This window comes from Elephas maximus, chromosome 4 (assembly GCF_024166365.1).
Source record: "Elephas maximus indicus isolate mEleMax1 chromosome 4, mEleMax1 primary haplotype, whole genome shotgun sequence".
NCBI classification, from domain to species: Eukaryota; Metazoa; Chordata; class Mammalia; order Proboscidea; family Elephantidae; genus Elephas; species Elephas maximus.
The window spans coordinates 160,645,913-160,662,507 of NC_064822.1; the positions used below are offsets into that span (position 1 = coordinate 160,645,913).

The 16,595-nt window shown below is 36.7% G+C and overlaps 1 protein-coding gene across 6 annotated transcripts in view; it reads left to right on the forward strand.

The window, feature by feature from the left end:
• VEZT (vezatin, adherens junctions transmembrane protein) overlaps positions 1-16,595 on the forward strand; it is a 93,985-nt gene that overhangs the window by 72,435 nt on the left and 4,955 nt on the right. For 4 of the 6 annotated variants that reach the window (XM_049884084.1, XM_049884085.1, XM_049884090.1 and 1 more), the window contains exon 12: positions 161-10,985. The exons of 1 other annotated variant lie outside the window; for it this stretch is intronic. In XM_049884084.1, coding sequence (XP_049740041.1) covers positions 161-672 — 512 coding nt within the window. In that variant the 3' untranslated portion in view covers positions 673-10,985. Of the gene's footprint in view, positions 1-160; positions 10,986-16,595 lie in introns of those variants that run through there. One more of the 6 variants, XM_049884091.1, reaches the window with a different exon arrangement.

Sequence of the window (16,595 nt, forward strand, 5' to 3'; positions counted from 1 at the left end):
TTAATTTTACTAGAAAGTTTTATTTAGATTTTGTTTATTTATTATTCTTTTCAAGAAAATACTATGGAGAATTTAAATTAGAAATTTAAATCATTGCTGGGTCCTTAGTTATTACTTTTTCTTTTTTTCTTCCTTTTTTTTTTTTTTTTTTCCTTTGAAGCTGTGTTGAAATCCTTGTCTCCTGTAGACCCAGTGGAACCCATAAGTAATTCAGAATCATCTATGAATTCAGATATGGGGAAAGTTGGTAAAAATGATACTGAAGAGGAAAATAGTAAGCCCTCCACAACTGCCAGTGAAATAAGTAGGACTGAGTATTTATGTGAAAACCCTCTAGAGAGTAAAAACAAAGACAATTCTGTGAATGAAAGCTTCCTCCAAGGAGCTGAAGAAAGAGTGTGTTACCAGTATAAGAGTGAAGATGAATCTCAGCAGGCAGAAGTAGGTGACATAGCCATCGCCCAGCCAACTCCTAAGGACCCAGTACACCCCTCCATCAAGCAGAGGCTGGCACGGCTGTCACCGGATTTTACCTTCACTTCCGGCCTCGCTGCAGAAGTGGCTGCTAGATCTCTTTCCTTTACCAACATGCAGGAACAGACTTTTGGTGATGAAGAGGAGGAAGAAGAGCAAATAACACAAGAAATTAAAAATGGGACAGAAGAAAAATAAGAGTCAAGGTTCACATGAAGGATTTATATTCTTCCATTTATTAAAGTGTTTTAGCTTCAACGCTAGATATTATTTCACTGGAAAGGGAAAGTGAGTGTAAGTTTACAAATACACGTAAGATAATGAATTTACAGGAAGAACCCTGGTTTGAAAAATTGCTCTGAAAATAGTAGTTACCTGTAAATGGCAGATCTTTTGGGAAAATAAGAGAAAGGTAAGGGTCATCTTAAAGAAATTGCAATTTTATTTGTGGCACAACTGATTGATCATGGAATTCTTTTCATACTTTTAATAAGAAATGAATTTATCATTTCTTGCCTGAATTTGCTAGCATAAGGTGACTGGGATAAGAACATTAACATTTAGTATGACTCCTTTTTACTGTATTCTTGCAGTTAATAACTGCAGCTATTATGTTAATAACAAGTTGTTTGTATTCTTCTTGTTTATACCAGTCATAAAACAAAGATACAGGTTCTGAATAAAAAAAAAATTTAATTGATACAATTGATGTGTGCTGGGATTTGGAACTAAAAAGTAGTTTCAAAAGTACATGACATGTTCCATATGTTTCTTGAATATATGTGTATTCAGTGGTTAATTTTAAGATGTCTCATGTACTTTAGACATGTTATCAGGAGGGACCAGTCCCTGGAGAAAGACATCGTGCTTGGTAAAGCAGAGGGTCAGTGAGAAAGAGGAAGACCCTCAAGGAGATGCAGTGACACAGTGGCTGCAAAAACGGACTCAAACATAGCAACAACTCTGAGGATGGTGCAGGATTGGGAAGTGTTTCGTTCTGCTGTGTATAGGGTCTCTGTGAGTCGGAATCGACTCCACAGCACCTAATAACAACAATGATATTTAAAAGAAAAACTTTTTACCGTTTTAAGAATAACCTTTTTCATTTTTTTGTGTTAATCACTTCTTCAGTTCTTGTTGCAGCTATAAGAGATGATGTCAGAGTACAATCCCTGTGGTTCAAGGGCCCATCCTTAGCTTTACAGAAAATTCATTTTATTAGTTTACCTGGAGATAACTGGGCGTCATTAACGTAAGGCGCTCACAGTGTTGCTTGAGGCTATCCCCTGTCCGCCTTGGTGGGTCAGGAAATATCCTGTCAGCTTCCTGGAAAGCATACTGTCTCCTTACTGCTTCATTTACTAACTACTTCTTAAAAGGGGTTGCTTTCCCAATTGTCCAATCTTATCTATTTTGTGTTGTGATTGCATTTTCAAAGAGTGGTATTTTCAGGAGTACACAGTTTTTGAAACCTGTACCTCCTATGCAATGACAAAGCTTATACCTATTATTTGAGGGAAAATGTAGGATTAATTTAATTTATGCTCCTGTCCTAGAAAGAAAATTACATGATGAATCTAGATTGTCTTTAACTTCCTAAAAACACATTGGTATTCCTATAATTGAATGTTTCTAGTGAGTAAAGTCACTTTTACTGTTTTTAGCATTACCGCAAAGAATTTTTTTCAGTGAATTAAGAAAAAAAACTTTTTTTATCCTGAAGAAAGACTTGGTTCTGCTTTAAACGAATAAGTAGAAATCCTTTGTACTATAAGTAATTTTGCCTGTTGCCAAAATCCTGAAACAACTGTAATTAAGCTCTTAGGAGCAATACCTTAGGGTAGGCCTAGCTTACCATTTAGCTAAATTTCAAGACAAAAATTCTTGTGTTTCAACGGACAGTTCTCAAATACCAATACTTAGGGTTCACTTTCTTATTTAATTTAGTTTACTGACTCCTTTTTTCCTTAGATTAAGAAGAAACAATTATGTAAAACTTGATAATCTTTCTCTTAGCTATAATCTTTCTCTTAACTCTTAGCAGGAATAATTAGAGTTTAATCATTTTTAATTATTTTACTGCCTTTTATTTTTATTACAACAGATTTAATGGAATTTGGGGAAAATATCTTAATAATATTGTATCAATTTTTTTCAATTTTTAATCTTTAAAGACTAAGACATTTTAATTAGGAATTCCAAATCTTCCAGGCTGATCTGTTTTATTCACTATTGCTTACTTGGTTCCATGAAAAAACTACTAGTTGAAATCATGACATAACGATCTTGGAGCTTTAAGTGAATATTCTTTTTGTGTGTAGTTCCTCAAAATTTCTTTCATCTTTTAAAAGATTCCCAAGATAAATAATCTTTCCTGTGAGTATAATATCCTAATATCCTTGACTAATTTTTTCTTAGAATACTTTAAGTCAGTGTTTCTCAGATGTTTCAGTAGGAAACCTGCATCAGAATGACCTGGGGAGCTTTTTTTTTTTTTTAGTAACTTTTATCGTGCTTTAAGTGAAAGTTTACAAATCAAGTCCGTCTCTCACACAAAAACTTATATACTTCTTGCTACATACTCCCAATTACTCTCCCCCTAATGAGACAGCCTGCTCTCTCCTTCCACTCTCTCTTTTTGTGTCCATTTCACCAGCTTCTAACCCACTCTACCCTCTCATCTCCCCACCAGGCAGGAGATGCCAACATAGTCTTAAGTGTCCACCTGGTCCAAGAAGCTCACTCCTCACCAGCATCCCTCTCCAACCCATTGTCCAGTCCAATCCATGTCTGAAGAGTTGGCTTCGGGAATGGTTCCTGTCCTGTGCCAACAGAAGGTCTGGGGGCCATGACCACCGGGGTCCTTCCAGTCTCAGTCAGACCATTAAGTCTGGTCTTTTTATGAGAATTTGGGGTCTGGATCCCACTGCTCTCCTGCTCCCTCAGGGGTTCTCTGTTGTGTTCCCTGTCAGGGCAGTCATCGGTTGTAGCCGGGTGCCATCTAGTTCTTCTGGTCTCAGGATGATGTAGTCTTTGGTTCATGTGGCCCTTTCTGTCTCTTGGGCTCGTAATTACCTTGTGTCATTGGTGTTCTTCATTCTCCTTTGATGCATTCTCCAGTTGATGCATCTTAGATGACTGCTTGCTAGCATTTAAGACCCCAGATGCCACTCTTCAAAGTGGGATGCAGAATGTTTTCTTAATAGATTTTATAATGTCAGTTAACTTAGATGTCCCCTGAAACCATGGTCCCCAAAACCCTGCCCCTGCTACGCTGGCCTTGAAAGCATTCAGTTTATTCAGGAAACGTCTTTGCTTTTCGTTTAGTCTAGTTGTGCCGACTTCCCCTGTATTGTGTGTTGTCTTTTAAGGGAGCTTATTTTTAAAATGCAGATTCTAGGCCACACTTGAGTGATTCTTGGTGGATAATTCTGGAATGAATCCTAGGTGATGTTTATACATAGAAAAACTCTAAATATCTCTGTCCAGGACTTTGTTCTTGCTATGAATACCTTAGGAAATATGAACAAAAAGGTCATTGAATATAAGTAGGTATTCTTGTTTATTACTTTTCTAAGAATATTTTACTTTGTGTTATCTGACCTTTGACTAGTTTTAATGGCTACCATCCTATATCCAGAAAAAGCCCTCTGGGTAAAAAAAAAAAAAAAAAAAAACATGTTGTGGGAAAAATGTATAATTCTGCTCCCCAAATTTTACAATATTATTTTGATAGAATACTTTTCTTGTTAGGCGTAATCATCTGATAGCTTTTATTATGAACATTTCCATAGTTTGTTTTATGTGAGAGGCTGGGTCATTCTTGAAGACAAGATTTCTACCCTTTGCTCACAGTTAGGATAATAATAAATAATTAGTTTTCATTAAAACACTTCATATCTGTCATATGTAGGGTCAGACTCTTGCTGGTCTTTGTGATCCTCTGCTTGTTTTTCACATGTTATCTGTATTATCTGACTTTATAAGTTAAGTCCTCATTAAAACTGTTTTCATAGCATCTAAATATATTTCATTGAGACCTGGTCCACTGACTCAAGTTTGATTTCTTAAATTATTGAAGACAAGCAAGTTTCTTTGTGTTATTTAAGGTAAATTACTGAGGAAATTTGAGAATATGGTTTTAAGACTTTAATACAGAAGAAACAGGCCTGAGTTTAAATTTCAGATCCTTCCATTTGAGGCGAGTGTAGCCGACATAATAATAATTTGGGGGGTGGGCATTTTTTCCAGCAAAACTCTTATTTTCTGAATCATAAAAGGATGTTTGTGATTTCAGACTTCTCAGTAGTTCAAAAAGAAATAAAGCTTTTGAGGCTGAAAAACAAGATCTAGTTATAAATATGTTTCTAAGATAGATCCAAAAATTACAGGCTTAGTTTTCTTAGAAAAGAATTACTAATATTTGGATTCATAAAATAGAAGTTCTGAAGCTATTAATGTTAAAGGGTAAGAAGAATCACATTCTGATAAATTTCATAAAATCATATGTCATTGGTGTTAATCAGAAGCGACCCTAGAGGTCCTGTCACTCTGGTGACTCACATTTTGCTTACATACATACTGTCAGTAATGTGAACTATGAAATATTTTGATGAATTTTTTAGAAATCATGTGAGAAAAAATTCACTGATATAGTTTAATCAGTGTTTTGTTTCAATACTCAAAGTAAGAACTAAATGCCATAAGACTGGTATAACTTAGCTGAATTATCGTTTGAACTAAAGTATGTATCACACCATGAATGTCAACCAGACAAAGCATAAAGATTGACTTATTATTTATGCAATTCACACTTTTATTAGAAAATGAAGCCACAAATATTTTAAAAAGAGAAAATAGTGAAAAAATACCCAAAGTATAATAATTCATTTATCTATCGTCATTAACAGATTAACTTGTAAAAGTTAATTTTTCAGGTAAATCCATTTAATTGTTGAATTTATTTTAATAAATAAGAAATTTTCTACTCCTCCACTTTTTCTAGAGTACATTTAACTTTTTCTTTTTCTATTGAGGTATATAATGTCCTATGCCCCTTTACTACATGACCCCACGTTGCTATGCTTTTTGAGTTGTCTGTTTTTCACAGTTTCTCTATCTTCCCTTATAATCAGCTGTCACTTTTTGCTGCTGTCTTGTGTGCTTGCCTCCTGCAATGGGCCCCTAATTTGCTGCTGCTAATCTGCTGTGGCCTGAGAAACCAGATTACCAAGCTTGCTAGAATGGTGTCTAAAATAAGAGTAAGTAGACTGAGAGAGGGCTAAGGGCCTTCTCTGTCAGTAAAGTGCATGGATTTGTGACACCTGTTTGGCTACTCAATATACTTTTGTTCGCCTCTTAGGTCTTTTCTAAGAACTTGCTAAAAGATTTGGTTGAGTATGTAATTACCATGTATTTGAAGTGTTAATACAGTTTTTATATATTTGTGTTTCTAGGACTCTCCATTATTGAATTCAGCCTTTAAAAGAAAAACTATCATCTTTTTATAAACCACTGTGTATATTTCAGGAAAAGGGTAAATATTTTGCTCTTGTTCATTGTTCTTAGTATGGTACACAAATTTAAAATTAAAAGCACTTTAATTATAACTTCAATTCTGTTCACCCTGACTTAGAGTTCTAGAAGTGTTGGTTTGAGACTAAACATGCATGGCTAATTTTGTAAGATCTGGCTAACTGAATATTTGGGAATGAGTCATTCTAGGTATCCCTGTTTTCTATAAAGCTTAAACCTCCTTAAGCATCAACATTTTTTAGAATAATTTCTGGAGAAAATCTTTATAAAACTTACATACATTACTGTCTTCTTAAATAATATACAAAATACATTTTAGTCTTTTTCAGTGTCAAAATGATCATTATTAACACTAGTTAATAATGACTGTCTAACTGATTGATTAATTGGACTCTGAGAGCTATTTGCCCCTATAGTAAATGGCTCCATTCTGCTATGCTTTTTTAGTTTTTATGGCTTTGTGTTCTTAGTCCTTCTGATTCCTCCATTTATGTTACTGCTTGCTTAAGTGTGTCTGTAGCAGTAGCTGTTCTCCACCTTCATGATGCTGCTTCTAGTCTGCTTTGGTTTTAAAAACCAGATGACTGAACCAGTTAGAATTATGTGTAAATTAAGAGTAAAATGATTCAGAATGAAGACCTAAAGAACTTAATTATACCTAAGTACATGAATTTTGTGACATTTATTAGTTACTACCAGTTTTTTTTTACCAGTTTCACCTATATCTATAAAATAAGTGAAGTTACTGGATTAGATACTTGCACTCAAAATAGAAGAGTTGTTATTATATAAAAGGAACTCTTGTTTCTTTACAAAACCAAACCCATTGCCATCAGGTCAATTCTGACTTACAGCGGCCCTCTAGGATAGGGTAGAACTGCCCCGCCTTTCTCCTAGGGAGCAGCTGGTGAGCTGAAACTGACCTTTTGGTTAGCAGCTGAGCACTTTAACCACTGTGCCACCAGGGCTCCTTCTGTAGTTTACCTTTTCTAAAGTTAGTTTTGTATTCTAATTTCTTAGCTCTGATTAAAACCAGTTCACTTGAGTTAGCATTTTCAATAATATTTTCTATTTGAATTGGATACCTCGTGGTGCTAAAAGTTTCTTTGGTTAGGTTTTTGGCCTTTTTTTTTTTTTTTAACCCACCCCAGAGAAATGTATCTCCGTCTTCAAATCGAAGTAGATTGAGGCCTGAAAAATAAGAAAACATTCATCACTGATATCAAAGCAATGAGAAGTAATAAGGTTTTTAGACTCCAGGCAATTATACCACATTTATTCTTTGATTTATTTTCATTCAGTTACAGGAAATATATGATAAAAGCTTGCCACACATCAGTGTTAAAGCTGATGATACTGACAGATATTTGAATGACTAAGTTTCCACTGTCATTCTGTATTTTGGCCTGTTTAAATTATCATTTAATTTGTTAAATAATCAAGCAAGATGACTTTTATTTTCTTGAATAAAAAATAAACATGAAATTTGCACATTACAGTGTTTGAAATTAAAATTTATATTTATCTAGAAAGGGAAAATATTTGAACCACAACTTAGTTTTCCCAACAGGCTGATTGTGTTTAGTAACTATGTGTTGATTTATCTTTCTATCATAGACAAAGTAATTAGAAAATCAATCTCTATATCTTATGGCCATGTCTCATAATCAGCTTTCAGTTAGCCATGCTAACGGAAGGGAGCTATGATACAATAATCATAAAAAAAAATAGGTGACCTAAACAAATTTCTTGAATTGAGAATGCCATTACAGAAGACACAGTCAGGATGCTAAACCCATGTTAGTGGTACAGGGAGAAAAATTCTCTCTAAGTATTATTTGTGAGAGGAAAGTGATCATACTCAGTGTAAAAAAAAAAATAATAATTTTTTTTTTTACACTATTCCTATAAATCAAAAAAGGGATGAATTTTTTCCAGATTCATATATAAACCAAAGTTCGACATGTATAAGGAAAAGGTGATTTTGTGGATATCCTAAAATGTAATAAATGAAAATGGTTATGGTTTTTTTAAAAGGCTGTACATTTTAATATATTTTAGACTATCAGCAATTAAATTAGTGTATCTTATTACTATTTGTTGACTTTCAGTTGGCACGTACGAAACATGTTATTACAATAGGACAGTGTTTAAATTGTGTATACTTCTGACTTCACTACCATTAAAAGTGTATATATTCTTTGGGGTATAGTTGTAAAAATATACTTTTCTCATATTTATATCTTGAGTTTCTCAAAGAAATAATTTTATTATTTGAGATTTTATGGTTTTCATTTTTGTAACATTTCCTAAAGGTTGGCTACCTACAAATGAGTTTATTTTTATTAGTGAACATTTTTCTAAAACTAAAACATACCTTTTACAAGTTTACTGTTTTATAAATCCTAAGAAATTACATATCCTTTTCCTGTTCCAAAGTAAATTCTTAAAGAAGTTACCTCTCTTTCTAAATCAAATTATTTTCTGCACTTTTATCTCAACGACCTGTACCTCCTGTTCATACTATAACTTAAATAATGCTTACTCAGGCACAGTACTAGCATCTGACAATGGTCACAAGGCTCCAGAAATGTCACTCCCGTCCCTTAAAGGCTGGTGTGTGGTCCTGGTACAGCCCCGAAGGTCCATATGAGTGAAAAACCCAGAAGTCTACTTGACTGAAAGCACTCCCGTGGAATTTGGTTTTGTTTGGGTTTGTTCTAGGTATGGTCCCAGGGATCCCAGATCAAACCAGGCCCCTGGGCCTATCCTAGAACCAACCTAAACTCGTGCATCATTCCTGGAGCATCGAGAGTGTGAAGACCGAAGATAACTTGACACTGACCAGACGTCCCGCGTTCACCAGGAGGCAGATTTTTTTTGAATGTGTGCCTATATTTTAGCAACAATCGGTTAAATTCTTCTAAAACTAGAAGAATAACAGCTGGTAACAAGATAAAGTGCTTCCCAGACTTTGACATTATAATAATTTCTCACAATAGAAATTCTACATGGTTATTACTAACTACTGGTGAGGCGAATTGTCGTGTGACTTTTACTATCAGATCTCTATTTTTAGTTGAAGCAACTTAGCCATTGGGGGGGTGGTTCCTCAAAAATTAATGATTTGTTTTTCTTTTTCTCAGAGACTTTTTACTGAACATTGTATCAGTCTCATTTAACTGAACAATTTTTCACAGTTTCCAAAGTACATTTGGTCTTTTTCTTCTGGCCCCCGTGCTAAATGCTTTGAAACTTTTGTTTCTAGAAACTAACGCTTTTTTTCCTTTTATCTCTAATGGAATCCGCCACACTGCCCTGAGCTCCCTTTTAGAGGTTCAGATCTGGAAAGAACCTTGGCGTCGTCCATAGACACACCATCACTTATTAGACTCATTTTAGGCTACATTTCAGAATCTGCTATGGCCAATGAAAAAAGAGTGGTAGGGAAGTGGGTTAAAACCTCAGTTTACATCAGTATTTTGCAGAGTAAGATTTTTAGTATGTTTCTTTTTTTTTTCATTCCCTGCTCCTCTGTATTTTTAAAAATATTTTGACCTAGTTGATTCATCACATGATTTCACATCATAACCACTTCTCAGTGAAACATTGTCATAGTCACATACATACTTTTCTGTTAATTTGGAAGACAGGATTTCTGAAAAGGCATGAAAGGAACCTAAATCCAAAGGCTGTGGTTGCACAATGCAAATGTATACTTTAGATAATGGTGGCTTCTTCAGGTTTAGATCATATTTGAAATACTTGTGACCAGTCAGGGACTCCAGATGTGAAAGGAGCCTAAAAATGTTCTATTCCTCCAAGCCTTGTCACACCAGCAAAACTGGGTCAGTGGGTTGGTTATCCTTTAAAATAGGACTGTGAGAGTAGAACTGCCCCATAGGGCTTCCAAGGAGTACCTGGTGGTTTCAAACTGCTAACCTTTTGGTTAGCAGCTGTAGTTCTTAGCCACTATGCCACCAGGGTTTCCTGAAGAACTCAGTCCTGGGGTTAGTTCTATACTGTCTTTATCACATAAATCCTTCATCCCATGGATTCTGTGTTTTTGCCTTTTAAATCATCTTATGTTTGTTTACCCTTCTCTCAATTTTTTTTTATGTTTGTTTACCCTTCTCTCAATGTTTTCTTTCTTACACAGTGTTTTCCTGTCTGCATAAGTGAAGACATTGTACAAGTTACTATGTGTATATAATCTCTTGTTTGATAAAACAGTGGACTTTGGATCTAATGATCTTTGAGGTTTGGTTCCTTTTAAAGCCAAATGATTTAAATGATTCTTAATGTCTTATAAATTCACTCTTAATTTGTGCCTCAATTCTTCTCATTCATTTTTCCATGATAAGCTGTAAGGAATTAAATAGATGAGCTTTACAGTGGTTTTATTATATTCTGTATTCCCTAAACATGAAAACACTGTATTCTACTAATCTTGATCAGTGTACCAACATGTGAGCATAGTTACCTGTATTTCTTGAGGTATCCTGAAATGAGTGGACCCACAATAAGTAATTCTTTTGGGGGCCAATGTAATTGCCAATGTAATTCTTTTTGGGGCTTTTGCACTCTGTCTTAACACTGTTAATTGTAAACACTGAAAATAGGAATTTGTGAACTGTCGTACAGAGTTTTTAAAATCTGCCATCATTTAAGATACTTTTGGAGTGTTAAGCTATATTTTTAATATCATTCGAGAATATTTCAGAGATATTTTAATTTTTACATTTTGATCACTTGTGTTTTATGCGTTAGAACTGTACATTTCCTACCCTACCTGAAGACTTGAGATTATAGCCTTTTTAAACATAATTCTTTCCTCTAATCATTTTCTGTGTTTTATCACATTGAATTTTTGTCCACTATTTAAAAGGATTTTACAAGAACCCAACAGTAGGTTTATATGTGTCTGTACTATTGCTTTTCTTAAGCTTAAGAAGTCTCTAATAAAGTCTGTACTTCTCCTTTTGGTGTGTATACTTTTTTATTGTGATGTTTGCAACATGAGTTAAGTAGCCACCCAGTAAAAATCCCTTCCTCTTTCTCTTCCTTCTCTTTTTCTTCCATTATATTATTTTTCAGAATTTGTCAATATACCCAAAAAGACAAGCAATAGATTGGGAAAGCTTCAGTTCATTAGCCTAAGTTTTATTTGATCATTCAAGTGCCTCACATAATTATATATCTCAGTGAAAACAGTGGTTTGAATTTAAAAGTTCATTTTCGCCATTCCCAGTGACTTTCAGCCATTTGGATACATTCCATTCATGTTATATTTGTTGACTTATATTACCTCCCTGACAGAAAAGATATACTGACACTGAAAAGAAAGTTAACATCCAATGGACCATACTTCGTCCTCTGTAAATGAATGAATGGATTTAAACCTGTTCAGGCTTCCCTACACTCTTGGGGACTTGTGGAAACTCCAAAATTGCTCTGCAGACTTAGTGCTGGTTAAAGAGAAAGTGGTCTTCCTTGAACCAAACTGTTAAATAAATAAGCCACCTCTTTCAAGAAAAGTTTTGAGACAGTAAGGCAGTTCTCGAAATTTGGTTTTTTGGAGATAAGGTAGGATGCAGGTAGTTACTTTACCTGACTCTGAAGTCATTGGGTAGGAAGTACCCCATGTGGTAATCATTCCTTGTCTTTACAATTTGCTTTTGAAGGTCTTTAGCAGATGTGCTGTAACCATTGAAAATAAAGTTGGCAAATAATAATTTTCCACGAATATACATCTGTAAAAATAAATAGACTTTCAGAATCTGATCATATGAAAATTAGTCCTGTTTGAAGGAAAATCTTCACGTGTCCCTATGAGAAAATTTTTATGTTTATACACTCTAATATTAGACATTCATCATTCATGGAGCCTGAATATACTATCTGAAGAAAGCAGGCTTTGAAGTTGTATCACTTAAAGTCACACACATGAATAGGTGGAGCCAGTGTCCTAGCCACTTCTGAAATACACCAGTGCCTGTTGGTAATCATGATATGCTGCCTATGTATACATTTCATTCTGCAGCACACAGGAAACAGCTAGGAAACAGCACACAGCCCTAGAATTTGGAAGGCAGTAGACTTGGACTCTGGGCAAAACTACTTCTCTAAAACGCAGGCAAATCATTTAACCATGTTGATCCACAGTTTCCCCTATTAAAAAAAAAAACTAATCCTGTCATTTTTTAACTGAACTAGACCTCTAAAAGCCTCTTCTAGCTCCAAAATTCTCTGATTTTCTTAATAAAGAGATACAATACTGATAAGTAAAGCCACGTTTGCCGTCTGCTCTGGTGCAAGGAAAAATTATTTTTAGACACAAGGAACTGCTTGAGAATACAGATTCAACTTGTAGAGATTGGGGAGAAAGAAGAAGGTGGCAGATGGAGACAGTCTAAGAGTACTGGTTTCAGCACAGAACTTAGTAACTGCTAAGAACTAAGTTCTTCTTGTGCACCACAGCCTATCAGACACAGCCACCTGTGAAGTGGAGTATTCCCACTTCACATATCCTTGGCTTACAGAGTTGCAGTGATAATAAAATGAGATTGTTGTTAGTTGCTGTCGAGCTGATTCCCAGTGGATGGGTTTGAACCACCATCCTTTAGGCTAGCAGTCAAGCAAAACCATCCTAGGGACCTTAAAATGAGATTAATACATGTCAAACGCTTACAATGATACTGGCTGCTGTTCTACTGGAAAGTTTTTGCCTGTATTTTAGTGGTGCATCTCTTCAGGTCTGCCTCCTGGGCCATTGCATTCCTCCTAGGTTGTGATGTTCACCACCTTAGCCATCCTCAGCTGTTTTAATAAGAGTCAAGTGCTTAAAGATTATAATTGACCATGTCAATGAATCTTTTTGTTCACTTTGTATTGGTTGCGGTTATGAGAATCTGTTCAGTCGTGAGTGCATTGCAGTAGCTCTGAGGGTTTAATTTGCTGTTTCAGTACACAGCTCCTGCTGAGTTCCTACAGCTACAAAAGCAAAGCTGTTTTCAGTGGAGTAGCTGTCCACTTTAACCCTTATAAGCCACACTTTAGGGCAGGAAGTAATTCATATTTATTATGATTTGTACCCCATAGTATACGTCCTGCTTTTCCTTTTTTTAAGGTTTATGTTTTTGATTTATTACATGTCATGTCCCAAGATACCTTCGGAATGAATGAATACATTTTTTGAAAATATAAGTAGTCGTGACAGCACGGGGTTCAGTTACGACGATTATGTGGTAAGTCGGTTGTGACATGTCAGATACCTTTTTTTTGTGTAGTTTTTATTATTGCCTTTTATTATCAGTATCTTTATAAATCTGATCTTTGAAAATCTCCAAGTGAACATCTGCGAATGAAAATATCAGTATGTTAGGTGCTGCAACATTGGATATAGTACATATTTCTAATGATAAGATGTACAAAAAATAATAATACCAGGGTTGTACATGCAGTTCATGGTAACTGGAATATATCAAAGTTGGGGACTACCTGAACTATAAACTATCTGAATGGTTCAAAAAAATTCAAAGATTTTACAAGATTTTGTTGATGATGGATGGTAGCACATGGAAAGAGTATTTAGTTCCATACACATTTATTGAGTGGGTCTCTTTGTATTACACACAACCACCCTGTGAGATAAGCACTCCCATTTTATAAGAAGAGTGGGTCTCTAATAGGTTAAGTAGCCCAAAGTCTTTGTTTTAGGCTAAGTTCTCTAGAGGAGCAAAACCAGCGAAGTGTGTATATGTGAATATATATCCAGAAATATTTATTACAAGAAAATGGCTCATGCAGTTGTGGAAGCTGGCAAGTCCCAAATCTGTGGATCAGGCGTCAGGCTAGAGGTTTCTGACTCCCATGGTTGCAGGGCTGATGAACCCAAAATCGGTAGGTCAGACAGCAGGCTGCTGGCTAACTGGGCTGCAGGAGCTGGTGAATTCCAAAATCTGCAGGTCAAACAGCTGACTGCTGGCTCAAGTCCCAAGAACCAGAGGTCAGAAGATGACGAGTCAGATGCAGGATTGAGAGGTTGAGCTTTGCCAGAACATCCATATATATTGGACGTGGGCCACACCCCCAAAGAAACTTCCCTTTCAATTGATTGGCTGCTCACAACAGATCCCTTTCAATTGATTGGCTGCTCACAACAGATCACATGATGAACAGTGATTACATCATATTGGCTGAACCACTGAGAATCATGGCCTAGCCAAGCTGACACATAACCTAAACCACCACAGTCCACCCTTTGTCAACCTGGCACCTGTACATATCTCCTTAAGACAATTATAAAGTCATACTTGTGCCTAACATAACTAATGTGTACAACTAAAAATGCACTAAACTAGCCCTGTTTAAATCTTATATTTTATAATAAGTAATGGAATGTCTATATATGCATATATATATATATATATATGGATGAACATACATGCATAACAAAACAATGAAGAAATACTGAAAAGAATTAGTCATTTCTGCAACTGGACACATGACTGTGGCTGGTATTTAGAACTACCATCTTCCACCACATATTCCATATTCCAGTTACCATCAGCAAGTACCTCAGCTGGTCATGGTTCTTTGCCTGTTGGGGTAACCCAAAACTTCATTTCTAAAGGGTCTAGGCCATTAGTAGTCATGTCCGAATTGGGTTGCTGGAGTTTTCCGTTGAATTTAATTTCAGGAAATGGTAGTATTAAGAGATGCCCTAAGGGATCTCCAGTATCCCAGACATACTTGTCTTTACCATTACGCAACACCAATCTGATTTCCCAATGGTAGTCAGGATCAATCACAGCAGGCAATATAACTCCCTTCTTTGCCTGTTGAACCAGAGGCATGAGGAGCCCAAAGTGGCCTGATGGCATTCTTAACTTCCAGTTCAATGGTATCAGTGTTGTCTCCAGGTGGGAGCATTCCTCCCTTTGGAACTAAGACCTCTAGGCATGCAGAGCATAGTGTTGCGGGGACAGGAAGCAAAAATTTTGTGAGTGTGTGTGGCACTCACATTGTCCACCCCTTGATTCCTGGACCAGTGAATCCTAGCTATGGGAAAAACAGCACCATATATTGGCCACTTGGTTTAGAGCATATACAACCTCCTGGAGAATATTGCCCCAACCCTGCAAAAAAGTATTGCCACCTAGCTGGTGTCATAATTGTGTCTTTAGAAGGCCATTCTATCATTCTATAAAGTCAGCTCTTCAGAATGACAATATGGTAAGACCAGTGAGTTCCATGAGCATGGGCCTATTGCCACACTTGATTTGCTGTGAAGTGAGTACCTTGATCCAAGGCAGTGCTGTGTGGGATACCATGATGATAGATAAGGCACTCTGTGGGTCCATGGATGGTAGTTTTAACAGAAGCATTGCATGCAGGGAAGGCAAATCTGTATCCAGAGTAAGTGTCTATCCCAGTAAGAACAAAACAGTGCCCTTTCCCTGATGGAAGGCATCCAATGTAATCAACCTGCTACCAGGTTGCTGGCTGATCTCACCTTCCTCATACTTCCTTGTCACCAATTTTCCAATTGTGTTCCTTCCAATCCCCTGACCATCCAGCCAAACCATTGGCCACAGCCCCCATGAATCAGTATACAGTATACAGTCACACACCTGGCCATTTCTCCTTCCAAGCAAAGTGAACAACCATGTGCATTGCTTGAAGTTCTGCCCACTGGGAGGATTTCCCTTCAACACTGTCCTTCAGGAAGGTCCCAGAAAGGGTCTGCAGTGCTGCTGCTGTCCACTTTTAAGTGGTGCCTGCATATCTCGCGGAACCATCTGTAAGCCAGGCAGTTTTCTCTTCTTCAGTCAGCAAGTCATAAGGAACTCCCTACGAGGCCATAGGTGCAGACTGGGAGATGGAAGGTAATGTGACAGGAGTGCAGACCAAGGAAGGGCATTTGAGCCACTTCCTCATGCAACTTACTTGTGCATTCATGTCCTGCTTGGGCCCGATCTTATATGTACTATTTCCATTTAATGATGGAATGCCACTGTGCACATCCAATTTTTATGACTCTGTGGGTCAGACAACACCCAGTTCATGATGGGCAGCTCAGGCTGCATGGTGACTTGGTGGCCCATGGTTAAGGCTTCAGTCTCTACTGAGGCCCAATAACAAGCCAAAAGCTGTTTCCCAAAAGGAAAGTAGTTACCTGCAGAGGATGGCAGGGCTTTGCTCCAAAATCCTAAGGGTCTGTGCTGTGATTCATCAGTAGGGGCCTACAATAGACTCTAAACAGCATCTCCATCTGCCACTGACACTTCAAGCACCATTGGAGAAGTTGGATCATATGGCCCTAGTGGCACTACCACTTGCACAGCAGCCTGAACCTGTTGAAGAGCCTTGTTCTGGGCCCCACTGAAAACTAGCAGCTTTTCAAGTCATTTGATAAATAGGCCAGAGTAGCACACTCAAATTAGGGATATGTTGCCTCCAAAACCCAAAGAGGCCCATCCAGTACTATGCTTCCAGATGTAACAACTTATCCTTTACTTTAGAAGGAATATCTCCACATGCCCCACACCAGTGGACTCCTAGAAATTTCAATGAGGTGGAAG